The sequence below is a fragment of the Diplotaxodon limnothrissa genome, linkage group LG2 (genome assembly GCF_057381915.1).
Source record: "Diplotaxodon limnothrissa isolate DT_005_m linkage group LG2, D_limnothrissa_male_GT1.1, whole genome shotgun sequence".
NCBI classification, from domain to species: domain Eukaryota; kingdom Metazoa; phylum Chordata; class Actinopteri; order Cichliformes; family Cichlidae; genus Diplotaxodon; species Diplotaxodon limnothrissa.
Genome location: NC_140597.1, coordinates 36,008,341 through 36,031,830, shown reverse-complemented (window position 1 = coordinate 36,031,830; position 23,490 = coordinate 36,008,341). Strand labels below are relative to the sequence as shown.

At 40.0% G+C, this 23,490-nt stretch overlaps 1 protein-coding gene across 2 annotated transcripts; it reads right to left on the bottom strand.

Moving 5' to 3' along the window:
• Positions 1–1,189: 1,189 nt before the first annotated feature.
• On the bottom strand, positions 1,190–23,181 carry lnx2b (ligand of numb-protein X 2b). 2 transcript variants are annotated; one of them, XM_085363212.1, is made up of 10 exons: positions 22,942–23,181; positions 17,342–17,929; positions 14,898–15,091; positions 11,028–11,227; positions 8,023–8,445; positions 7,360–7,488; positions 6,326–6,500; positions 3,332–3,572; positions 3,074–3,232; positions 1,190–2,976 (listed from the first exon to the last, which is right to left on the bottom strand). In XM_085363212.1, the coding sequence occupies exons 2-10, from the start codon at positions 17,743–17,745 to the stop codon at positions 2,841–2,843; spliced, it is 2,061 nt and encodes a 686-aa protein (XP_085219338.1). In that variant the 5' UTR covers positions 17,746–17,929; positions 22,942–23,181; the 3' UTR covers positions 1,190–2,840. The 2 variants fall into 2 exon arrangements, with proteins under 2 accessions (XP_085219338.1, XP_085219341.1); XM_085363215.1 differs by having other exon boundaries at positions 14,907–15,091.
• Between the last annotated feature and the right edge of the window lie 309 nt (positions 23,182–23,490).

The following is a 23,490-nucleotide window of genomic DNA, read 5'->3' as shown; positions in this document are numbered from 1 at the left end:
TTGTTTGGTTTTGAAAGTGACAACGAAGGAAAGAAGCTGAGAGTGGATGACGAAGCGATCCTGAGCCTGTTCGTCTCCGACACTGGAGAAGAGGACTTTGGTGGTTTCAGTGCGCAGGAAGAAGAGAAAGATGGTGGTGAATGACTTGACTTTTCTTCTTGTTAAAGCCGTGTCACTGCACCTGAGCCTAAAAGGTAGTCCGAATCTATTTTTCTGGTGTGCTGTAGGTTATTGTTATGTACTACATTTGTTACTCATTTATGAAGCACAGTACATGTTTCGTACTTGTAATTACCGCTACTTTTACATATACCTAAAAAGCTGTGCAAATATGTACCCATAACTTGTTTTTCAAAATATTAATAAAAGGGGTGTGTCTCCAAACAGCCATCTCTTTCCTGACAATTCCCTTTGTGCATATTCTCTTACATATGATAAGTCAACATTGAAACACCTGCGGCTTTTAGTCAGGTGCGGCTAATGTATGTACAAAACAGGATTTCCCCCTGATTTTAGCTTGTGCGGCTAATATTCAGGTGCGCTTTGTAGTCCGGGAAATACGGTAAGTTGGTGGTATGTAAGTGCTTATGAAGTGAAGATTTTGAGAGAACTGGCAAATCATAATTGTGAGAAATCACTGTTGAGGACTTCAGAGCATGATTTTAAAATTGCATAACAGGCCTGTGATAAAGCACAAGATTAAAAGGTAGTCTGTATTTTATTGTTCTTATTCTGCCATTGTTTTACTAAGTGTTTTATCCTATTGTAAAGTGTCCTTGGGTGACTTGAAAGGCGCTCATAAATAAAATTTATTATTATTATTAATTACAATAGTTTTATTTTTTTAATTCATGGATACCATGGTTACTTTAAAGGTTTTACAGGATGGAATCTGGAAACATTGGCCACTTCAGTCCTTGTGTCCACTAGGGGTCAGAGTGAACAGGCTAATAAACCGTCCAGCCACAGACTTTCAACATCAGTAACTGTAATAACTTATTTCTAACATTTGCACCCTTCCTCTGTGAATACTGGTGTATTTATAATCCCCTCTAAACTACCCATCCATCATCAAGTATAAATAAAGGGTGGCTTGTAAAGCTGTGCCTTTACTACACTTAACCTTCCTCCCCAAAAAGCCCAAAGTGTACAGAACATTCATAACAGAAAGACGGAATGGTTTCATGATTTTATTGAACATAATGAAACGGTGGACAGGCTAATACACACATTACCTGCTGTAAATTTTACAGCCATCCATAGCTTTTCAACAGGTATCTCACCTATAAAGATGCAACAAAGGCCACCGGGAATGTGTCGACACAGATCTATCAGAGCAAGGCTTTGAATTCCCACAAACAGTAAATATTGAGAAGAACAAATAATGAGGAAAACACATTTTTGGTGGAGCAAAACATTTAAGGCAAGTATAGATTCTGCTTTGTCCTTTGATATCTACAAGGCACCTGCTTATTAAACTCGTTCATTATGAGCAACTTTATCATTTGGAAAGAAACGGAAAGATGATATACATACACATATTCAGTGAATACAGATTAGAAAGTTTTGATTAAAACTCAACGTTCGTCAAATAATCTATATAATAATAATAATAATAGCTTCTTTTAAACCAGCTTAAGAGTTTCACAACACAGGTCTAAGTTTCCTGTTAAGAGCTTACAGGAAATAAACCTGATCCAACCCCTAGCAACACAATGCTGACTAAACGCTCTACACATATTTGTTGAGTAAAGAAGCGTGATCTTTACTGTCATGATGTAGACTTCAAATATTTCTGACATTTTAAAATCCTTTAAAATTTGTTTTGTCCAAAAAAAAAAAAAAGAAAAAGAAAAAATCTCACTGCTGATATTCTCCATGTAGATGCTAATTTTAAATTAAAAATGTCAATTTAAATCAACTTAAGACTTCACTTTCCTGAAATATTTGGTGTCAGCATATTGTTAACAATAACGCAATTCAACTATGTACATATGTTCATTATCACTTAACATCTAATACCATCCACAGGCTGTATACAAAGGATAGATGCAGCCGTTGTATCATAGTCCCGTTGTGCAGACTCGAGCTGAGGGGGATAGCGGTCACCATATTGGGTTTTTATAACTGGATGTGACGAGTGAGGCGAGGATCCGACTGAAAATCCACAGGACACTCCACATTCAGTCACTTGTCAGTCACAAGGCCGGTCTGCTCTAAAGCGTTCCCTGCTTTATCGTCCTGTTTCACTCCAAATAAGAAGATAATTTACAAGATGAACTATATGCTATATTCATTAAGGCATAAAACTAGCAACTGAGATCATAAACTCATAAGGAAAATGTTTATTGAGGTTATAGAAAAGGGGGCATCTTCCCATAGACTTCTGTACAACGGGATGTCTTTTTGCAACCAACGAAGTCGTCCCCTGCAGGTCATTAGAAAGAAGGCACTTCTGCATTAGTTTCACTTTGCAGACCCTAAAGCTACATTTTTATACACAGTCTAAGATGTAATCGCTACCAAATAAAACATTAGGCAGATAAGCTAAAAATATACATACAACTTTCAAATGGGATCAGAAAGACACTCCAAAAAAACGAATCCTTCCAGTTTGTCTTTAGCACAAAATTCATGGATTGTCATCATTGTTACACGACAATATCGCAAAAAACAGTCCACCTATGGAAAATCATCTATTGTACATGGGATGGTTTTGAAGAACACGCATCTTCGTGTATGACATGACCTCAAAAATCTCAACGGGTTACATGTGGAAGGGACAGTGAGATTCCCAGTAAAGAAAGAAAGGAGATCACAGAATGAGCACGTGAGGTTTGCTATACTAGACTTCCCGGCCAGGACACCACAGTCAGCGTGACTTTATTCTTCTGTAGTTTGAGCATTGGGATGAGAGAGGAGTTGTTCATTCCCACAGTTGTAGCTCCGTTCACCGCCACTATCTCATCACCACACCTGAGAAAGCCACGGGACATTTTCGTTATCAGGGTCGGTGCCGAAAAGATGCAGGAGCGGATGATGTAACATGGGAGTCAAAATGTGGTTAACTTACTTGAGGCGTCCATCAAAGTGAGCCGGTGTTCCAGGCACAATGGTTTTGATGAAGAACGGCTGCTGCCCGTGGCTCTCCTCATAACCCCCAACGATGCTGAAGCCCCAGCTCTCGTTGTTGGTCTTCTGCAGGACGATGTCCCGGCACCAGTGCATGTGACTGAAGAAACGAGTCAGAGTCAGCTCTTTCACATAAAGCAAAAACAGCTCAAACAGCACTATGACCGTGATATAAATGATTATACTGAGTTGGCTTTACCTTGGTAATCCCAGCCAGCGAGTCCACAGCGGGGTCCAGTTGAGGGTGTCATCTCGTGAGTCTTCTGCAATGTCGAGTTCGTCATCGTTAGCCTCGGTGTCCTCCTCTGACTCCTCAGACAGAGTCTGAATGACACGAAGCACCACCTGGGACTGAGCTGTCTGAGCCTTCAGCACAGAAACGGCCTCATTGTAGGTCAGCTGAGTCAAATCAACACCGTTGATGCTCAGCAGAACATCACCTGAAGAAATACAGATGATGTTAACAAGGACAAGGCCAGTTCAGTTAAAATTATTGTTTCTGTGTTTAAAGTGATTTTTTTTAAAAACTCCAGATGTCAGTTCAACCACAGAAAAAGTGTGGGATGGATATAATATTTAAAGAGCAGCTCTTAAAGAAGTCAGAGTCAAGGCTCTATTTTAGGACATCCTCTCAGTTTTAATGGTCCTTTAGCAGCACACTGTATCCTGGAAAAGAGGCAGGAAAAAAAAGAAAATTGCCCTTTTCCTGTACTTTTGTAGTGGATTTTCAAACAGAGCTGTCATTTCCAAAATCTTTACACTTATTTATTAAAATACATTGTAATTTTGTTTTCGTTAAAGGCTTAATCGATTGAATTTATGTTTCATTTCATTTCATTTCATTTCATTTCATTTTTATTTATTTCACACTTGGTACTACAAATCAAACAAAACAACCACATCTTCTGTCAACAAAACACAACAACCATGTGTGAAAAGGAGCAGGAAGAAGAAAATATTCTTATTAAACCCTGCCCCCTATCTACCATCGAACTTATATCACCGGTGGGCACCAAAAATCAGGAACAAACTAATATTGACATTTCTCTCCGGTCGAATCCCAAACCAACATCACATTCATTCGCATTCTTCATACTGAGTTATCGTTTTAAACATATAACACTTTTTAAAACATTGTAAATTTATACAATTCTTTAAATTATAATGAAGTGAATTCCACAGTCTTATACCCCTAACCGTTGTGCTCATTAATCTTTGTGTAGTCCTGGCTAACTGATGTTTAAAATAAAATTTCCTTCTATTTTCTTCTCCCCTTGAACACATCAAAAATACTCTTTGTAACTTAAAAGGCAAAGTATTATTTTTAGCCTTAAACATAATTAATAATGTCCGTAATTTCACTAAATCTCCTAATTTTAATAATTTTGATTCTATAAATAATTTATTTGTATGTTCTCTATATTTAACATTATGAATTATTCGTATAACTTTCTTCTGTAATAGGTTTAAAGGTTTTATGGTATTCTCATATGTATTCCCCCAAACTTCAACACAATAGTTGATATATGAAAAAAACAAAGAAAAATATAAAATACGCATTGTTTTATAATTTAATAAATCTCTTATACTACCCAAAATATAAATACTTTTGACCATTTTCTTTCTAATATGTTCAATATGAGATTTCCATGTCAAATTCTCATCCACTATTACACCCAAAAAACGAAATTCAGTAACTCTTTCAATCAATTCTTCCTCTATAAACATAATGACTTTATCCTCCTTTACACGATTGCCAAATATCATATATTTCGTTTTTGTCAGATTCAAAGATAATTTATTTACATCAAACCATTTTTTTATTCTTAACATCTCAGAAGTCATAATTTCAACCAAGTCTTTCAAATTCTCTCCAGAGCAATAAAAATTTGTGTCATCTGCAAATAAAATCGAATTTAACCTTTTAGATACGTCACAAATATCATTAATATATAAATTAAAGAGTTTAGGTCCCAAAATAGAACCTTGAGGAACACCACATACAATCTTCAGTCTTTCAGAAGTATTGCCAAAATAATAAACATATTGCAACCTATTCTCTAAATAACTCATTAACCAATTCAATGCTACTCCTCTCACTCCATAGTTATACAATTTAGAAATCAAAATAGAATGTTGTATCGTATCAAAAGCTTTTTTTAAATCAACAAATACTCCCACTGTGTATTTATTATTATGTGTTGCAGATGAAATATCTTCAATAAAAGTCAACAACGCTAATGCCGTTGACCTATTTTTACGAAATCCAAATTGGTTTTCATGTATTAGTTGATATTTTTCAATAAAACTATCAAGTCTTTGTGCAAAGAGTTTTTCTAGCAATTTTGAAAACTGTGATAAAAGAGACACTGGCCTATAATTATTAAAACTATGCTTATCTCCTGATTTATATAATGGTATTACTTTTGCCACTTTCATTCTGTCAGGGAACAACTATCTCTACAAAAACTGGCTTACTAAATGATTAATCAGTGGACAGAAAAGATGTTCAATTTATTCTGTACAGTGTTGATGGCGTCGATGGTCTTGGAGGTCCAGGGACAGCCAAAAAGGATCCCACATGACTGTAATCATGCATGCCCGTTTATGATGTGTTTAAAAATAGTTTTTTATCCTTAAAGTTACTGTGTAGCCTGTACAGATGACCCAGAGTTTAGGTTTATTAATCAAATGTAATTGACTCTTGTAGTTCTCTTTCAAACATAAATTTAACAAGTCTTACTTTGCACTTTAGTTTATAACCTCTGTTTTGTGCACTGTGTATGTGTGTGTGCACGCACACAAGTGCAACAGCATGTAAGTGAGACTATGATTGCACTCTCCCCTTTATATATATATATTTTTTCTTTTTAATTTCTTATTTTATGGAATGCTAAAGTGATTTGAGCCAAATGCCCCCCTGTCAAAGTTGGCCGCCTGTCCAGTTCATCACGATCACCGGCCCTAACCCTGGTTATACATGATAGAAAACTGGCATTTATTTGAAACCCAAAAGTGAAAAGATATCATCGTGACATTTTTTGGGATTTTTACATTTTCTGACATGTTACAGGCAAAAATGATTGAGGATATCTGAAGATGAATTAAATATTGAAATAATTTCTAGCCGTTGCCCTTGGCCAAGAGAGCGTTACAAAGACAAGAACACTCTTTTTATTCCTGTGGTTTGTACCTCTTTTGATGGTGCCATCTCGGTGCAAACAGCCTACAGGCTGCACACTTGTGATGTAAACCGGTAGACGGCTGCGACAATCCCTCCCTCCAGCGATCGTGATGCCGAGGGAAAGCCGAGGCTCCTTTTTCAGACTCACGGTCTTCTCCTGACTAGAAAATCCACCTGGAGGATCCTATGGAAACAATGAGACACATTAACACCAAGCAATAAGAAACATATTGACCATCTTCATTGTATCGGTTTTTAAATTCATGTCCTCTACCTCATGTTTTCTCCACAGGAGTTAACCTTTTTTTCGTTTGGCCTAACATGCCAGCTAATCACATTCTCTCCAGGATCACTGACTTAATGGATCCCCCTTACAAAACCACTTGTAGAAACAAATGTGAAACATCTGAGATGGAGCTGAGAGGTAAGGGCAGAGGGAACGTGTGAGGTTCAGCACTACGCTCTCGTACTGGAAAAGATGTGTGGAAAATGACAACTTCAACCAGTGTCCTTGTGGCTCTCTGGAGTCTGTAAACCATCAGAAGGGAAGGTGGGGGGTTCTTCCTCTCCACAGCAGGGAATCCCCCCCCCCTTCCCCCCAGCAAGACGAAAAGGCTCGACTCTGCAGGCGAAAGCTAACTGTTACCAGCTTTGATCCTCTGTCTCGCAAAGAAACGGCCAAAAAAAACAACAAGACAGTGGCCCCGTAGCGGCAGAGCGAGCAGCACCCGGGGCCTTTTGATCAGGCCAGAGGGAGGCCCCAAAGAAGGGCTTTTATCTCTGCTCACCATTGCAGGTGTCTGCTCTCACCCCTCAAACGGGGGGTTGCTGTTCTTTCCACTCACTGTGTATGGTACAACTGAGTGTGAGCGACACAGGAGTGAACGTCACAATTACGCCGTGTAAACATAAACATGCAAAGTTTGTAAGACACTGCTACCAACGTTGGGGTGTTAAAAGACAACAGCTGGAAACCACCTGGAAACATGGATATAAAATATATAATTAAAAAAAGACTTGGGAGGAAACTGTTTGTGTGTTACCTTCATGTAGGTGGACCGGCGCCTAAAGTACTGCGGCTCAGGCGTCCTCCTGGATGTTCTGCTGCTTCCTCCTTCCTCTTGAGCCTCCGCAGATCTCATCACCACAAAGTTCACACGCATCTCACTGGCCTGTTGGCACAAAGAATAAAAGCAAATGATTTTACACAAACAAATTTCATACAAAGCTCCTATTATGAATTCCTCTGCCAGGTGGTGTTTACATTGAGGGTTTTGCATGTCTGGTCCACTAACTATCACCTAGGATACATTTTCCATGCTGTGATTGATGGCCCTCCTGGGTGCCTTTGGTCTGTAGAAATTTTAAGATGTATTATGACTTGTAAAGACTTGCTGGGGACAGAGTCCATAATAAACATACTAACAGATGCTTCTTTCATGTCTGTACAAGTTGTAAACAACCTGTGTCCCAAAATGTTGTCAATCAGTTCAATGTTATTTCTTTATATAGCACCAAATCACAACAACATTTGCCTCAAGGCACTTTACATTGTAAGTTAAGGGCTGCACAATAATAATGTTGATGTCACTTTTTGAATAACTTTTGTGATGTGCAAGTCCTTTTTATTCTTTGTGTTTTTACTTACTTTAAACAGCATCTTAACTTTGTTTATTTAAGAAATAAGGGTGCAGTCTGTTATCTACCTGTATAATCTGGGCTGCACTTTCAGGTGTCCCATGCCTCAGGTCATGTCCATTGATGGCCAAAACTTTGTCATTGTTCCTCAGTTTTCCATCCTTAGCTGCCAAACCACCAGCCAGCAGGTCCAAGATAAAAACCCCACTCTCATCTGATTTGCGGATGAGTTTGATGCCGAGCGGCTCTGTGCGCTGGCTCTTCACTAGCGTCACCTGCAGGACTGTACCAGGGTTGTTACTGGAGGTAGCGTTGCTATAGGGACTGTGAGAGCCCGGGGAGCCGGTGGAAGTGGGTTGGTTTTGGTCTGAGCGTTGATCCCTTAATTTGAAACCTTTCTCCTGCATGACGGTGAGCCTGAGGAGGGAGGGCAGCTGCAGCACTGCGATGGCCCGAGTGTGGGGAACTGAAGCCAAGCTGATGTCATTCACCTGGAACACGACACCACAAAGAGGAGAAACAACACCGTCACTGATAAAGCAGCTGAGCGCAAACATTACCTGCCTTCACTGTGTACAGTTATTTGTCAAGCATAAAAGAGATCAACCTTTCTTGACAGTGGTGTAATTAGATGTGCTTGGAAATAAAGCTTTGTCATATCTGGCTTTAATGCTATTTAGCATGGTTGCCACAGCAAGATGAACATGCAGATTTTGGGTTGTTCTTGCTGTTAGGCAATAGTACTAACCACCGTGTCGCCCCGCAATACAACGCCCTGCATTAATACGATTTCTGTTTTCCAGAAAAGAGCTGACGCGACCTAATTCAATGATTCTGTACAGTTTTCTTTTCACAGGCGGTCCATTTGTGCTCATTGTGTTTCAGCTTCTTTAACACAATTTGGTTACTTTCATAAGTTTCTTTCGGCTGGACAGAAACACCAACTGGCATGGATGCAAAAATAATTGCTATTAAGCAGTACAATACATTTTAGGTTGGATTTTGAACTGTCAGTGAACAGCCTGTACTCATCTGCGTCGTACACACAACCCAACAAACCCTCAACATGAACGCAATAAAGAAAGTTATCATCCATTTCAATGAAGGAAGATGATTCTTCTCATCACGTCCTGCAGATGGAGTAAACTGGCGGCTGATCACTATATACTATTGTGAGGTAAATGAATTGAAAAGAGAGGGGGAGCCATGCAGGATGCCATATACAGACAGAGAAGCAGAAGGGCAATGGCATAAAATTCAAATAAATCATCTCCAGTAGAAAGAATTTTTTTTTCCTGTAGTCAGGAAGTTTTTCTCACTCAGTCTAGACCCAAGCCACTCAGTTGTTTCTTTTGGAAGATCCAAATCTCATATTAAGTCATTTAACTCTGAGTAAATAACTGCGAGTAATCTTCAAAGTCCTCATCACTAGAATGTTGTGCATCTGGAGACAAAACACCATCACACGCTCGTCTCTCATCAGCTGGAAAAAATGAGCGGTGGCATTTCATCTAAATGTGGTGCAGGTCTCATGGCTGATGGCAGGTTAGGGGAACTGATAAATGATGCAGTTTTTGAACTGTATCCAGAAATATTGACTAAACAGAAGCCACAAAGCCATTCTGTGGCTTCCTCCATGCCACTGAAAACATTAAAACCAGACTTATTTTGCCCTTGGTTGTCTAATTTCATACCAAAATAAGCAGAGCATGTTTTTTCCACAAAACCTGTTATGTTTTGTTGTTATTTGGCTGAAGTGAAGCATCCACAGATAGGAAAAACATCTGGATCATGTTTATAATTGCCATTTGTAAAAAAAAACAAAAAAACCCCAACAAATTAGTATTACTTTTGAAATCAGTGTTACATTTAATAATCATTATCTGCTCCACAGTTTAGCTTTTTTCTTCTTTCTTTTTTCACTTGCAGCAGGAATCCTCCCCTCCGTTTACATTGTTGTCATTAGGTTTGTTTAAACACAATCATGCATGCCACTTGAAAAGGGAGTGACTGGAGTCAGGTGGGGACGCCTAAGGGAGGCTCAGGCCTCTCATACTGTCACTACAAACTGTGGATTATTGCTGTAGTTTAAAGTTCATCAGCCCTCAGGGGCCCCCCCACTGGCCTGGGCGCCCAAGCAAGGTGCTGCTTGCCACCAGGCAAGGCAGGCAACTGCTTATCTGTCTGGAAATTCGAGCTTCCTCCCACAGTCCAAAAACCATGCATGTTAGATTAACTGGGTATTCTAATTAGGTGGGAGGTATAAACGTGAGTGTGAATGGTTGTCTGTTTCTCAGCGTTAGCCCTGAACTGGAGACGCTGAAGGAGAAGGATGGACATTACACTTTAGTTTTGTTGTCCTCTTAATAAAATAATCACGATTATCACAGCTACGTAAACATTAATTCCAAGTCTCTTCTGTTTGAAGTCTGCCTCACAAATCTAAGAACAGGCCTCAGCAAAAATCAGTCTGTTGTTTCAATCATCTTTTTAGGTTCACAAACAAAGGAAGCAATTGTTTCGCGTCCTGAAAGCGAGCTGTTCTCCGGTACGGTTTTTGTTTTCATTTCCAGGTCTGGGATTGCTTAGCTTTAGAGGAAAAGTTAAAATGTATTTCACAGAAAATTTATTTCAGAGCAATGTGAGGGTAGAAATCGGATGTGGAATATTCTTGTTATTGATATTCTGCACTCCCATTATTCTCTGCGGAAACCAAACGCAGTTCCTCCTTAATGTTTGAAGACTATTAAAGTGAAAGGCAGTGGGTTAGTCAGTTACACCAACAAAGTAAAGTTGCTCAAGCTAACATGACGCACTTGTGCCAGGTAATATTAACCATGCCTTGTTGCCATGGAGACAAAACTTGTTTATCTTGAATGTCTACTTTCCCACCCCCTCTAACGAGCAGTGTGTTTACAATACCATGAGAAGTAGTCATAAGGTGTTGTGTGCGAAACAATTTTGACCTCAACTGTCACGCTATGCCACGACACGAGATTTCTAAATCCCAACACTGAATAACAGCTGAATACGACTTAATCCCAGCTCTTCCCTCGTTTTTGTTTTCTCTCACCTCTAAAATATGGTCTCCTGGTGCCAGCCTGCCATCCCTAGCTGCTATTGAGTCCCGCACAATTTCTTGTATGACTATGTTTCCCAGCGGTGTGTCTTTCCCCCCCACGATCCGAAGGCCCAGCTCCTCTCCGGGTTCATCTCTGATCAGCTCCACGACAGTGGCCTCGGCCACCAAACTGGACCGCAGCGAGTTGTGGTCTGTAGGAGAGGGAAAAAGAAAAGCAACAGTAATAAACATGGCTGTATGTCCTGTTTACTCCCAGTTCTCTCCTCTTTTTCACTGGAATGAACCTTGCAAAATACCCAATGCAGGAACACCAGCAGAAAGAAGGAAACAAACAAATATAATCATACAAGTTTGAGCTGTTTGGAGTCCAGCTTGACTCTGATTAATTATGTTTTTGTTTTTTGTTTTTTATCTTTGTAAACTGTTCTTATCTTCCAAATATGGTAACTCGCCCACAAGTTAAATTCTAACCCTACTTTACTGAGGTGTCACACTTCCATAGATCCAAAAACACAACAGAAAAGGCAAAGCTGGTTCAATTCAGTGGTGTAAAAATACAGCTATTCACACCAGCACTTTAAATTGTTTTTATTCCCTGCAGGATGTTTCAACACGGCATGCAAGTAAATTGTTAGCATAAACAAAACCTGCTCAAATCCCAGGCTTGGATCTAGAGCAGGGCGATATGACCAAAAACATTTATCACGATATACATTTGAAAATTTGCGATAACGATATAACTGACGATATAATTGACACTAGACAAAATACTTTACAACTCCACAACTTTATTAGTGCAAAAAAAAAAAAAAATCAATGTATTTTCACTTAAACAAGCAGCTGTTTTTTATGTGGATTAAAGTTATATAAAAATTTAACAGTGCAAATGCAAAATCCTTGCTGACTGTTTAACCAAAAGGCATTTCCAGTGGAAATTGGCTGACATATCCTCAGCATAACCATGTATAATATCCACAAAACTTAAAAAGAGGTTATACACACACAATACGGTAATATTATGTTGAAGCACAGTACGTATCACTCCGCGAGGCTCCTGCCTACGATAGCCGTAATGCTCCGACAGCCCATCAAGCGGTGCGGCTTCGTAGCTTAGCAAAGTCGTACTAAAACATTTGACAGATTTTCCAGCGCCGTGTACATAAAATCGTTTCGAGGTCAGTAAACACAACCAGAATTCATACATAAGGCACACGGGATTATAAGGGGCTCTGTCGATTTTCAGAAAAATCAAAGGATTGATTTTAAGTGTGCCGTATTTTCCAAAAAACACGACAATAACGACGGCCCGCAAGCATGCGCTACCAAAAATAGTGCTTTGTTGTGTATCTGACGGACGAAAGCTAAACCAGTTCCACACCACTGAAGCTGCAGCATTTTTACAAACCAATTCTGGTTCATCCGTTTCATTTAACAATCCGCCTTCGCCCTTCTCATTCTCCGTCGCTGCCATGCTTTTTCCGCCATGTGCGTATGAAAACAAAGGCACTGCGCATGCGCCACTTGAAAAGTGATATTTTCGCGATATTTCATTTTCTTATCGTTGCCCGACATTATACCGGTATTACCGTGAACGGTATAATACAGCCCAGCCCTACTTGGATCATCAAATGGGACACTGCCATTAGGACAGAGGATGAGGGGAGGAAAAGAAGCTATAAAAGGAGCATGAATTGTGCTGACCATTTAATAATATTTTCATTGTCATCGTGATATAAACCTACTAAACAAGTCTCCTAAGGCTGTCTGAAAGGCAGTGAATAGGAAAAGTAATTCATATTAAAACACATGAATACCTTCACACTCAACATGCAAATATTTGACAATGTTCAATAAAAACTTTTTCTTAAAAAAATAATAAATTCTTTATTCAGTAAACATAAGGTATTTAGCGCTTGGTCGCAGTGCCAGCAGCGTGCCTTTTAAAACCACAGAAATTGGAAGCTTAGTGCATATTTATTTCATAGACCCAGTATACAAACATTTTCATTGACTGAAACTACAGAAGAAAATAGTAGACGCAATCTAAACAGTGACGAGTGACTCCAGAAACTATTTGGAAGCAAAAACAGGCCCTTCAACACATTAATGGTCTGTGACTATGTGAGGGTCTGTTCGAGTCTTTGTAAAGGTCAGTTGTCCCACAAAACACTACAGCGCAATGCATCAACGACACATGCATTCTTCAGGTGAATACGGGGCATAACGGCTACTCGTCCATGGTGTCTGTAGCTTTCCACATTCTCTTACTTATTCACTTTCTATTTCACCTCGCATAAAGTTAGCTCAGATACACTGATAGCTTGTTTACACATTTCAAGATGCCTCTTACCCCATCACCTCTTTTCTAGCGATGTCACAAGCTCTCAGTAAACGCCCTATTAAGCACAACTAAGTTACAGGGGATTTATACTTAAATCTACCCTGGACCTGACGTGCACCTCCATGTCAGTAGATTGTGATTGCCCTGCTCAGTACTCCAGATACCTCCTGTGTATGTCTGGCAACTTTGGTGAGAATGATATTAATCATTGCTTCAGTTTCTGAATTTGCAGATGTGTGCAAATTCTCAGAGGGAGAATGCTGCAACTATCAGAATGGTTGAAGGCAGTGGAAAAACATTATATGTCCATATATGGTACATTATATGGACCATATAATGTACCACAAGTATTAATGTTGGTGTTGGCCAGTTGTTTAGGTTAAACATTACATATAAAGGATCAATGTTGTAATCAACTGTTAGTTGACTTATACTTTAAAACAACTCTACAGAAATAGAATCCAAACTTTAAATGATCTTCCTGTTGCTGCAAAATTCACAGAAAACCCAAAGCGTGAAGAGCAGGCTGTAGGAGCATTTTTTGTTATGTTTGTGTTCAGATAAGCTGAGCATATCTTGTGCTCATCTTTTTTCCTGAATGCAGAGACAGATATGATCGTCTCCTTTAACTCCCAGCAAGACATTTTGGTGAGAAAAACACCGTCTTCACCAACATTTTAGAAATGTCTATTTTCCCATAGATACTTACATGGAATAACACACTATGACATAAACCAGTAAATCTGTGTCGTTTGTGTTTCCGGGATGCGCTGAAGAGTATCGTGAAAAGGAAACAGAGTGACGCAGAGTGGACCTCAGTTTGTGATTATAACAGTGAGATAGCGCAAACTCTGCTGCACTGCACAGCCTCGCTCTTCCGTGGAAATGGCCTGTGCATACACACAGACCATACAAGTACTTACATGCTTACTCCTCAGCAATACTACCAATGTATTTGCTCCCATTCAGTTAGAAAGCTATGAATTTTACTAGCGGCAAAGATGGTGAAACCTGGATTATTCAACATGATGAAGTTTTCATGCTGGGGGGGGGGGGCAGCATTACTAAACATATCTAACATCATTCTGGATTTATGAGTCTGCTGAGATTTTAACAGAGATCTTTCAAAAATCAAATGACAGATTATAGTTGCACAAATATAAACTTCACTGTGGACACCTGGTACCAGTTGCTTGGCAACTGTGTTTTACTGAACTTTGGTCGGTGATGCCGGCTTGCAAGTTGCTTTCAGGGTTTTTCCCACCCATGATGCAACTGTCTGGTTAAACTGTGTGTTAGCTGGTAGATGTTCCTACAGCCAGGCTGATGATTCACCTGAGACAGACAGAATCAAACCCTTAAAGGCTAAAAGCAGCAAATCGCGTGTGTGCCCTGACAATCACCCTACCAACTGGAAATATTCCTGTTAAGCCTAGAAGCTTCTATAAAGATTATTTGGTACTGTTCTAACGCACACCCTGAGAAATTGCGGGTTTTAAAATAATAAAATAACTCCATACCTTCCTCACCTTCCTCATAGGCAGGATTAATGAGCCCAGGCTCGGGCTGATCCCGGGTTGAATTTCGAGACAGTGTTGCTGAGTGTTTCGCATCTCCAGACCCTTCTCCGTCACCCTTACGTCCCTTTAATTCATTCCATGAGGGCCTCTTCCTCTTCTCTGCTTCCTCTCTGAGTCTTCTAAAAACAGGACATCTGAGGATTGACAGAAGCATGAAGAACATTAAAGTGGGTGAATTAGTGATGTTAAAATGAGTTTAAAGAGGATCTTTTATTACAATTTGGAGCTACAGCTTTATATTCTTTTACTAGAGTATCTTTCCAAACAATTCTCATTTCCCTTATGCTGTGCAGCCCATCAGTCCATCCACTGTCTGAAACAAGCTGCTTTTACTTCCATCCCTTCCCTTTAAAAAACAACTTTCCTCTAATTAGCTGCTCATCAGAAACAACGTTTGAAGAGCAGTTAGGTGATGAAGCTGTGTTCAAGACCAGTGCTGTTGAGATGACAACACCAAGGAAATCCCCTCCCATTGACATCATACAGATCTGACAGAAAAGAAAAAAAACCGAGCATTACAGCTGTCGGAGTTTTTGGCTCAAAGGAATTAATTCTACATATGATTACATCATTTGAACTTTGGCCACATTTAATAGGAGATCCCACCTTTGTAGCTGTATTCATATATAAGTGAAGATAATGAAAAATATTATAGATACATGTACAGGAACGGCTGAAAATGAACTCAGGGAACAAAATTCAATGTTAACTGGGTTTTGTGAGAGCAAAGAGACCAGAGGAGAAGCACTATGCAGATTTCTCTGCATTGCAGAGTGTCTGTTGAGACAGGCTGAATCTGATTAAGCCTGTGCTGGAACCGGTGCCTGGTCTTCATGCCTGAACTTTGCCTCCTCACTGTTTACACAGAGAAGCTGCAGCAAGCTAATTTTCCTCCCACAACTGACTGCGTCATAGCGGCCACTGGATGATAAGCACCACACTCTCCATGTGAAAACAAGAAGAGTGACCTGTGCCTCGTATTGAACACAATAACTACACAGCTGTGTGTTCACAGACAAACTATGCTACCAGCAGTAGCTGGTAGAGTTTCAAAGAGGACACAGCTACGGTGGCCCTGAAAGGTCAAACGGACTGCGAGTTAAGAAAACACCAACAAACGGAAAAGCATACAAAACATGACTAAAATAGAAAAAAGAACGGATATAGAAAAAAAAAAACACATGACAAGAAGTAGAAAAACATAAAATCTCACAAAATACAACAGGAGTGTTTATGTGACACAATAACATGATGGACCAGGTGCAAATGTAACAGAAACCAAAACACGCAAAGGTTTGCACTTCTGGTGTTTGAGGATTCATCTGTGTTGCGAGAGAGAAAAAGATGCAGGTGATATGCAGTTTAAACACATGATTCATATAATACTGTAGATACGTGTTTGTTATTAGCCTGTTAGCTTGTCACTTTTTATTTTTAAATGGCTTTTGCTGCATCTTTTCTATTTCTGTTGCATTTTATTCAACTTCCATTGTGTTTTGTGTGTTTTCTTAAGCTTGAGCACATTTGACCTCTCAAGGCCACCGTACAAAAACACAGCTATAGACGTTATGTTTTTCTTTTCTTTTTTTTCCCGGCAAAGTAATCAGAATTTTCTCACAAAACCCTGCAGATCTTGTGTTTATCTAAGTTTTTCTTCTTGTTGTCGTTTCGACGAGAATGGTAAGCTACAATACTCGTGCCTGTAAGCCAAATATGAGGCTATAAATAACAGTTATCTTAATCGACAAACTGGAAAAAGGGAACAAATTTAGGTGGCTCTTTCCAAAGCTTAAAAAAAAAAGAAAGAAACTGCCTTCCAGCACTTAGTCATCTTACTAATTAACAAGCCTGCAATAAATCTTTAATCTGTCACATGAATCCCCCTGTAAATCTGTGATATGGCCACTTTACACATCAACTGTCAGATTAACAAACAGTTTCCGCAGTTCTGCAAGGTGGACAGGCTAGATGTCTTCAAGCTAGGCTAAACTAAACGAAAGCCAGCTGTAGCTTCAGATTGAGTAAACAGCCATTCAACACTTGTCTTAACTCTTACCTAAAAAGCAAGAAAGCAAATGTTTCTGAAAAAGTGCAACAGTTCTTGTGACAACCACATGGCCGATGAGTTAGGTCGCTGGTAGTTTACACAAGAAGGCATCAGAGATGAACATGAATATAACATAGGACACATTACATAAACACCATCATAAACTACAACCTTTGTCTGAAGCAGGCAGATGGTTCAAAATGAAGGAAAACTAGGTAAAACTATTGCACTGCGTATAATGTCGTCATAAGATACTCATAATAGCTTTAGAGTTTCATGTGTGTTAGAACTGTGAAGGTCAAACAGTATCCACAGTCAGCATCCCACTGAGTCTTACCTGTTGTGCAGGTGAGGCTGCAATTCACAGCGCTGCATCGTCTGCTGGCACTCCGCACAGTGTGGGCACATAACGGTCAACTTGTCCAGCAGGTTCCTGACCAGCAGGCTGGAGGGACGGCACTGATGTAACTGCAGCCGCTGGCGGTCCACAGGGCAGAAGTCCTGCTCCTTCAAAAAGCTGCTCAAACAATGAAAGCAGTAAGTGTGGCCGCACGGTGTGTCCATTGGCTTCAGTAAAGGCTGCAGACAAATGTGGCAAACCAGTTCATCGTCCACCTCATCCTGGTACTCGTACAAGTGGGAGTCCTGGCTGTCGTGCTGCTGGCCGCACTCCTTACAGACGCGTGCCCACGACAGGCCCACAGTGCTGCTGCCGCTAACTTTGGTTTCTGTTGTAGCCATTATCTGAGAGAGCTCAGTCCAGTTTTCTGTGTCTGGAAAGGATCAGCGCGCTCTTATCTCCTCACAAACTCTTTTAGTATATTTCATAAGTCTACGTTTGCATTCCCACAGCCAAATCCACTCCAGCAGTGAAGCAGTTTATCCAGAGTCAAAAATGTTATCTCCACATCTTCATGTTGATTCTCTGTTGAGAGAGAAACACAGTTAAGTGTACAGCAGACCATTCCTACTTAAACTGGGCAGCTACACAGGAAATGACAAATCCACAAAGCTGCAGCAATATGGCAGAAAGCTACAGCTGCTTCCTCTCAGCAAGTTTCCTGAGGGACAAAAGGAATTCTCATCTCAGCTAAAAGTCACAGTGCTTCTCACTGAAAGCGCTGAACTCTGTGAAATGAGCCAGAAGAAAACAGACTAAAGTCAACCTTCTGTTAATGGGAAGGAACAAAGGCAAAGCACGCACGGGAGTAAGAATTCTGAATGAACTGGGCAGAAACGCAATCCCCTTCACTAATGACCCCTTGCACCCAAACGGCAGTGGTCTCTATCCCTTTGTGCAGGTCGTAATCTCCTTTTAATTCCCTCTCATAAGAAGAGCACTGATTAGAGAGAAACTGGAGAACTTTTAGACAACCTCTCCAAATAAGAACAAATGAAGAAACATCACAAATTACACCAAATGTACTGAGGTGGATATTGTGAAATCTCCCACCGAGGACACATCATCCATCAAAACAGTTTGTTTGCGGATGGAAATAATCAGTGAAACGCAATTTCATTGTTCTTGACAATGACAATAAATAAATAAATACTAAATACTAAATATATTTATTAACTGCTTTATTAACTTGATTAGCAAAATAGCTTGATGTACTTTCAGAATACTTTGGACTGTCAGAAAGGCTAGGAAATCCACAAATACCATCAAATACCATCATAAGACACATGGCTTTATCTTACTGATGCAAATCAACTAAAGACAAATGTTCTGTTGCACATAAGAACATGACAAAATGAGCCACCACAATAAAGTCCCTATGTTCAGGTCCCCTGTCTTTGTGATCGCAGCGCTGATTTCAGACACAAAAAGACTGCTTTATCTTCGGTGTTATTGAAGCGACTCACCCGAGAGGATATCTTTGCTGTCAAGCGCCCAGTAGCCACTGCACGCAAAGGAGAGACTCTAGCAGTTGCCTGAAGCCTGAATGAAACCAGAACCCTGCCTCCTCACCAGCAGACCGTCAGAATAATGACTGTGTGTGTGTGAAAGAGAGAGAGAGAGAGAGACTACGTGTGTGTGTGTATGTGCATCAGTGTGGATGTGTATGAGCTCCAATTGCACCGGTGTGAGGAACGCAGAGGGGAATTGAATATAACTAGGCACCATGAGAGGAAAGGAGAAATGGTTGTTCTGCCTCCATCATCAGTGCCTCGGTGTGTGTGTGTGAGTGTGTGTATGTGAGTACGTGCGTAGGTTTGGGGGTTGGTGGCTCAGACTGCTGATGTTGCACTACCACAGGTAAAGTACTCTCAGTAGCTGAATGAATGACTGCAAACACAAAAGCCTGGTTATAAATATGTGCAAACATCTCTCCATATACATGTACACAGGCATTCTCCCTACTCTTTCTTCACTTTGTACAGCCGATACCCATTCCTGTTACGAATCGGGGTCAAGGATACTGTAGCACAGAGACAGAGTAAAAACCAGGCTACGCTCCATTTACCTTGAAAACACATCACTCGGTGGATGACGGTAAAGTAAAATCCACCATCTGAATTAATGAAGAGGTAACAATTCAGCCAGGCTTTACATTAAAGGTGCATTTGATTTGTGCTACAGTGACATGCACTAGCTAGTCTTAGAGAGCTTCCGAAAGGTTTTGTATTCCAACACGCCCTCATTAAACATGGCTTCATAGGAGGATAAATAGCATCCTGAAAAATGATGGTAATCTCAGAATCGCTGGCTGTAACGCTATTAGCCTTTTAACCATGTTCCTTTAAAAAAAAAAAAAAAACATGACCTCGATCAAAGTACTCATCTTTCTTGGGAATTCCCACGTGAAATGGAGAGTTTTCAAAAAGTTACAGCATAATGTGGTCAAGTAACAACCTCCAGGGCTGAAAAATGAAGCCAAAGTAAGAAAGCGCTACAAACTGCAGGCACTGCTTTTGTTTCAAAGCGTGTTAATCTCTTTAAAATGTCCAATGTCAAAGCAGAAAAAAACCACTTTAAAACTATGCAGAAAAAAAGGTTTTTTGTCTCTATAGGTCATTCTACGCTTCATAACAGGTAAAGATGAATATTTCATAGCTGATCCATTTAAATTGTGTTATTAAGTTTGTATTAAGTATTAGAGGTGTGGAAATGATAAAGTGTCTACTTTAAAACAAAATTAAAGCCCACGCTTATGAAACCAGCGGTTTTGAAATAGATATGGTGAAATATGTTAAGAGGCAACCAAAGAGGAAAGGCTACACCAGGGAACACCTTATCCAAATCAAATGCCTTGTAGTCATGTGACAGCGTAAGCTTTTGAAGGAAGTGTCTGTGGCCCTACAGAGTACTTTGGTCTCTTTTAGAGGATTATCTGAGGTGGCGTTTCTTCAAAGCCGGGCCCAATCCCATGCCTTGATAGCTGATATGAGTGAATCACATGTGCTGCCACACCCTCGGTGAACACAGGTGAGGCCATGTTAGACAGTAATTTCTCAGGTCCATGAGACAGGAGGTGTGCCATGTCTGCCTCTACCTTCCATTAATGTCTGGCATTAAATGACAATACCGCACTTAGAATGGAAAATTAATGGAATTAGTTACCCAGACATGAATAACTCTTAATCATCAGGCGAGCATTTCTCAGAGATTAAACCACATTTTTGCTTATGACTTGAATATGTTCTGAAGCCTGTAATTCCTTAAGAAAATTACACTGCCTTGTTTTTCCTCAGTCCAGATGATGAATCGTTCCAGTGGTCAAGGTAACGTGAGATAAGCAGGATGCCAGGAGACTAGGGAGAAATGTCTTATCATCCATGGTGGAAGTCTGACTGATTACTCTGTGTGTATGTTTTACTCCCTGTTTGTAACTCTTAGCTTTCAGTAACTTTTTATCTATAATAAAGATTACTTTTTGATTGCAAGGACTATTTTTTCTCTTGAGCGTCTTGAACTGAAATTGAATCTAATCTTTATAATCAAAGTTGAGCAGTCTCTGAGAAATCTTATGTAACTGCTATAGCAACAGGATGCAAAGTCCTCTGTTTTAAATACAATCACCAGTATTTGCATTGCATATCTACTGTGTGTGGACAAAATCAATAATCATTTCCAACAACACAATAAAACCATAATTTGCCAAAAATGCCTTCCCCCAGTTTAGCTTCTCTTTGGCTCAAATATACATACAAGTAAAGCTTCTTAAAGCAGACTCGTGCACAGTGTGGTGTGGAGCCAGTCTCATAACCACAAATCATGCACAGAGGTCAAGCTTGTTTGCACAAGGCATACAAGCCTCCCAGTGTACAGCAGCCAAGCAAACACCACATATGTATGTAATTTCATTATGTTATTACAGAGAGAAAACTGGGGCTGTAATTCATGAACAAAATCCCCACGAAAAAATCCTCAGCAGAGGATTACTTTGTCAACAGTTTCTTTCTTTTTTTAAATTTCTAATAGTTCAGCATTAAAAAAATTGCATCCTCTGCTCTGGATTCATTTACAGCAGGAGTGACACAAATATAAGATTCCTGTGTATTTGATTCAAGACGTATAGTTATTTAACTGAAACAGGTTAACTTAATCCAACTGTGAACAAAAGAACAAAAGCAGTTTCAAGCCATTACAATAACAACACCACTACACACAATTACACTATAACAGTATAAATTTAATACCAATAGCACAAACAAAAAAAACAGGCCCACTGAGGCATTTTGTCCATTTGTAAACTAAAAATAATGAGTTTACTCCAGAGGCAACCTAGCAAGAAAAGATAAATCAACGCATATCAACTCTAGCAAACCTCCATCGAGATCTGGCAAACACACAGTCAGTGTTAAATACCAGAGCTGTGTGGTAATCAACCAACACCTGCGGCAAGGTCTTTAACCCTTAGAGAGTGTTGCAACCAATACACAAAAGACCCACGCACACATAGTGAAGTTTTTATGTTTGTGCCACTTTTGCAGCTTGTAAGTGGTGAAAGAGGTTCTTAAGCATAATGGCTTCTTTAGAGTACATTTATTCTAATATGTGGTGATAATATAAGTCATATACGGTATTAGTTTTCTGGGTAAGTAGACATGTTTTGATCACATGCCACAAAAAACAAGTAGTCTTCACTGCACTGATGTGGAACATCTGGAGTTCTTTGTGGTTTTAGTTTAGGAACGACTGATCCTATTGAGGGCTAAAGGCCACCGTTGGGGAGTGTCTTTGGTTTACATCAAACAGAGTTAAGGTCGATTGTATTTTTCAAAACATCAGGATGAATCAAGGTTTCTCAGCAGAACATCACATTTAAGTAAATGCTAACTAACAGACCCGGTCAGTGGATTTAATACTGTGGCTCATCTTTATTATTTCCTCTCTGAAATTTACATTTCATAGAAATAATAAGGAAAGCAGGCTAAAAACTTCAAACGCCTTCAGATTGAATAAATAACCATTTTCTCTGCATAGTTAAAAATTTCGCACATGAAAAAACACAGATACTCGGTGACAGCAACAGGGGCATCTGCGATCATTTTCCACTCTGCCTGCCTGGATGTGCGTGCTGTCACTGCCACCATAAATAACTCACTGTCCCTCCATTGACAACCGACGGCTGTTGCTGAGCTCCTAATCACAACACCACCTTGACAGATCCAAATGACAGAGGGGGCAATAAAAGCAGCTCTTCATAGGTATCGGCCAGGATACTGGTTAATGAGGCAGGTAAAGTGAGAGCATGAAGACATTGCTTCACCTTCAGCTACACCGTGTGTGCCCCGCGGAGAAAGCGCTAACTGCTACACACCTTGAGCGACTTACTTTTCCGTGAAAGCGCGAATTTTGCGCTCTAAGACTCGTTTACGCGAACAGAGTGCTCACATGAAGCGTAAAAGAAAGAATACAACGGCTACTAATGATATTTGTACACAGAAACGAAGAGAATTTGCCAAAGTCGAAGCCGAAACTCGTCTTACCTGTGTGAAGGTTGTTTTCCGGAAGCAGAAGCAAACGTGTCGCAAGCTAGAACAGCGAGGTCTTTGTGAAGTCGGACAGCAGCGAAATGAAAACGGCACAAAGTCTGGCCAGTGTCTCCCCCGAGCTGGTTTTCATTAACTACTTTTTTCTTTTCTTTCTTTCTTTTTACCACATAGCAGCCGTTGACCTGTCCCAGGTGCAGCTGAACCTGCAGGCGAAGACTGGGCGTCTTTCCCAGTTTCGAGCAAACACACTGAACCAAAAAGAGGTTGAGCACCGGAGGGAAGTCCATGCAGGTGTACACAGTACCGTCCCCCTTTTCCAAGGCAGTAGGTTTTACATAACAGCCCGCTCTTTCCAGGCAGACAAAACACTCTTTCAAAGCAGTAACTCACCCCAAAGCATTATATTTTGCTTTGATATCTAACTCTATATATCCATCTATGACAAAATGGAAAAAACACTCCCATTATTTTAAAAAGAGACGCATATTCATGCCTTTTTTTTAAAAATTTTATTTTCATTTTTTTTAATGATACACAAAGTAT

Coding starts and splice junctions, on each gene's coding strand:
- lnx2b (XM_085363212.1), bottom strand. CDS start 17,745: ATGGCTACAACAGAAACCAAAGTTAGCGGCAGCAGCACTGTGGGCCTG. Junction 7,489..8,022: donor GTGCAGCCCAGATTATACAG/GTAGATAACAGA, acceptor TTGTGCCAACAG/GCCAGTGAGATGCGTGTGAA. Junction 2,977..3,073: donor CACTTTGATGGACGCCTCAA/GTAAGTTAACCA, acceptor TGGCTTTCTCAG/GTGTGGTGATGAGATAGTGG.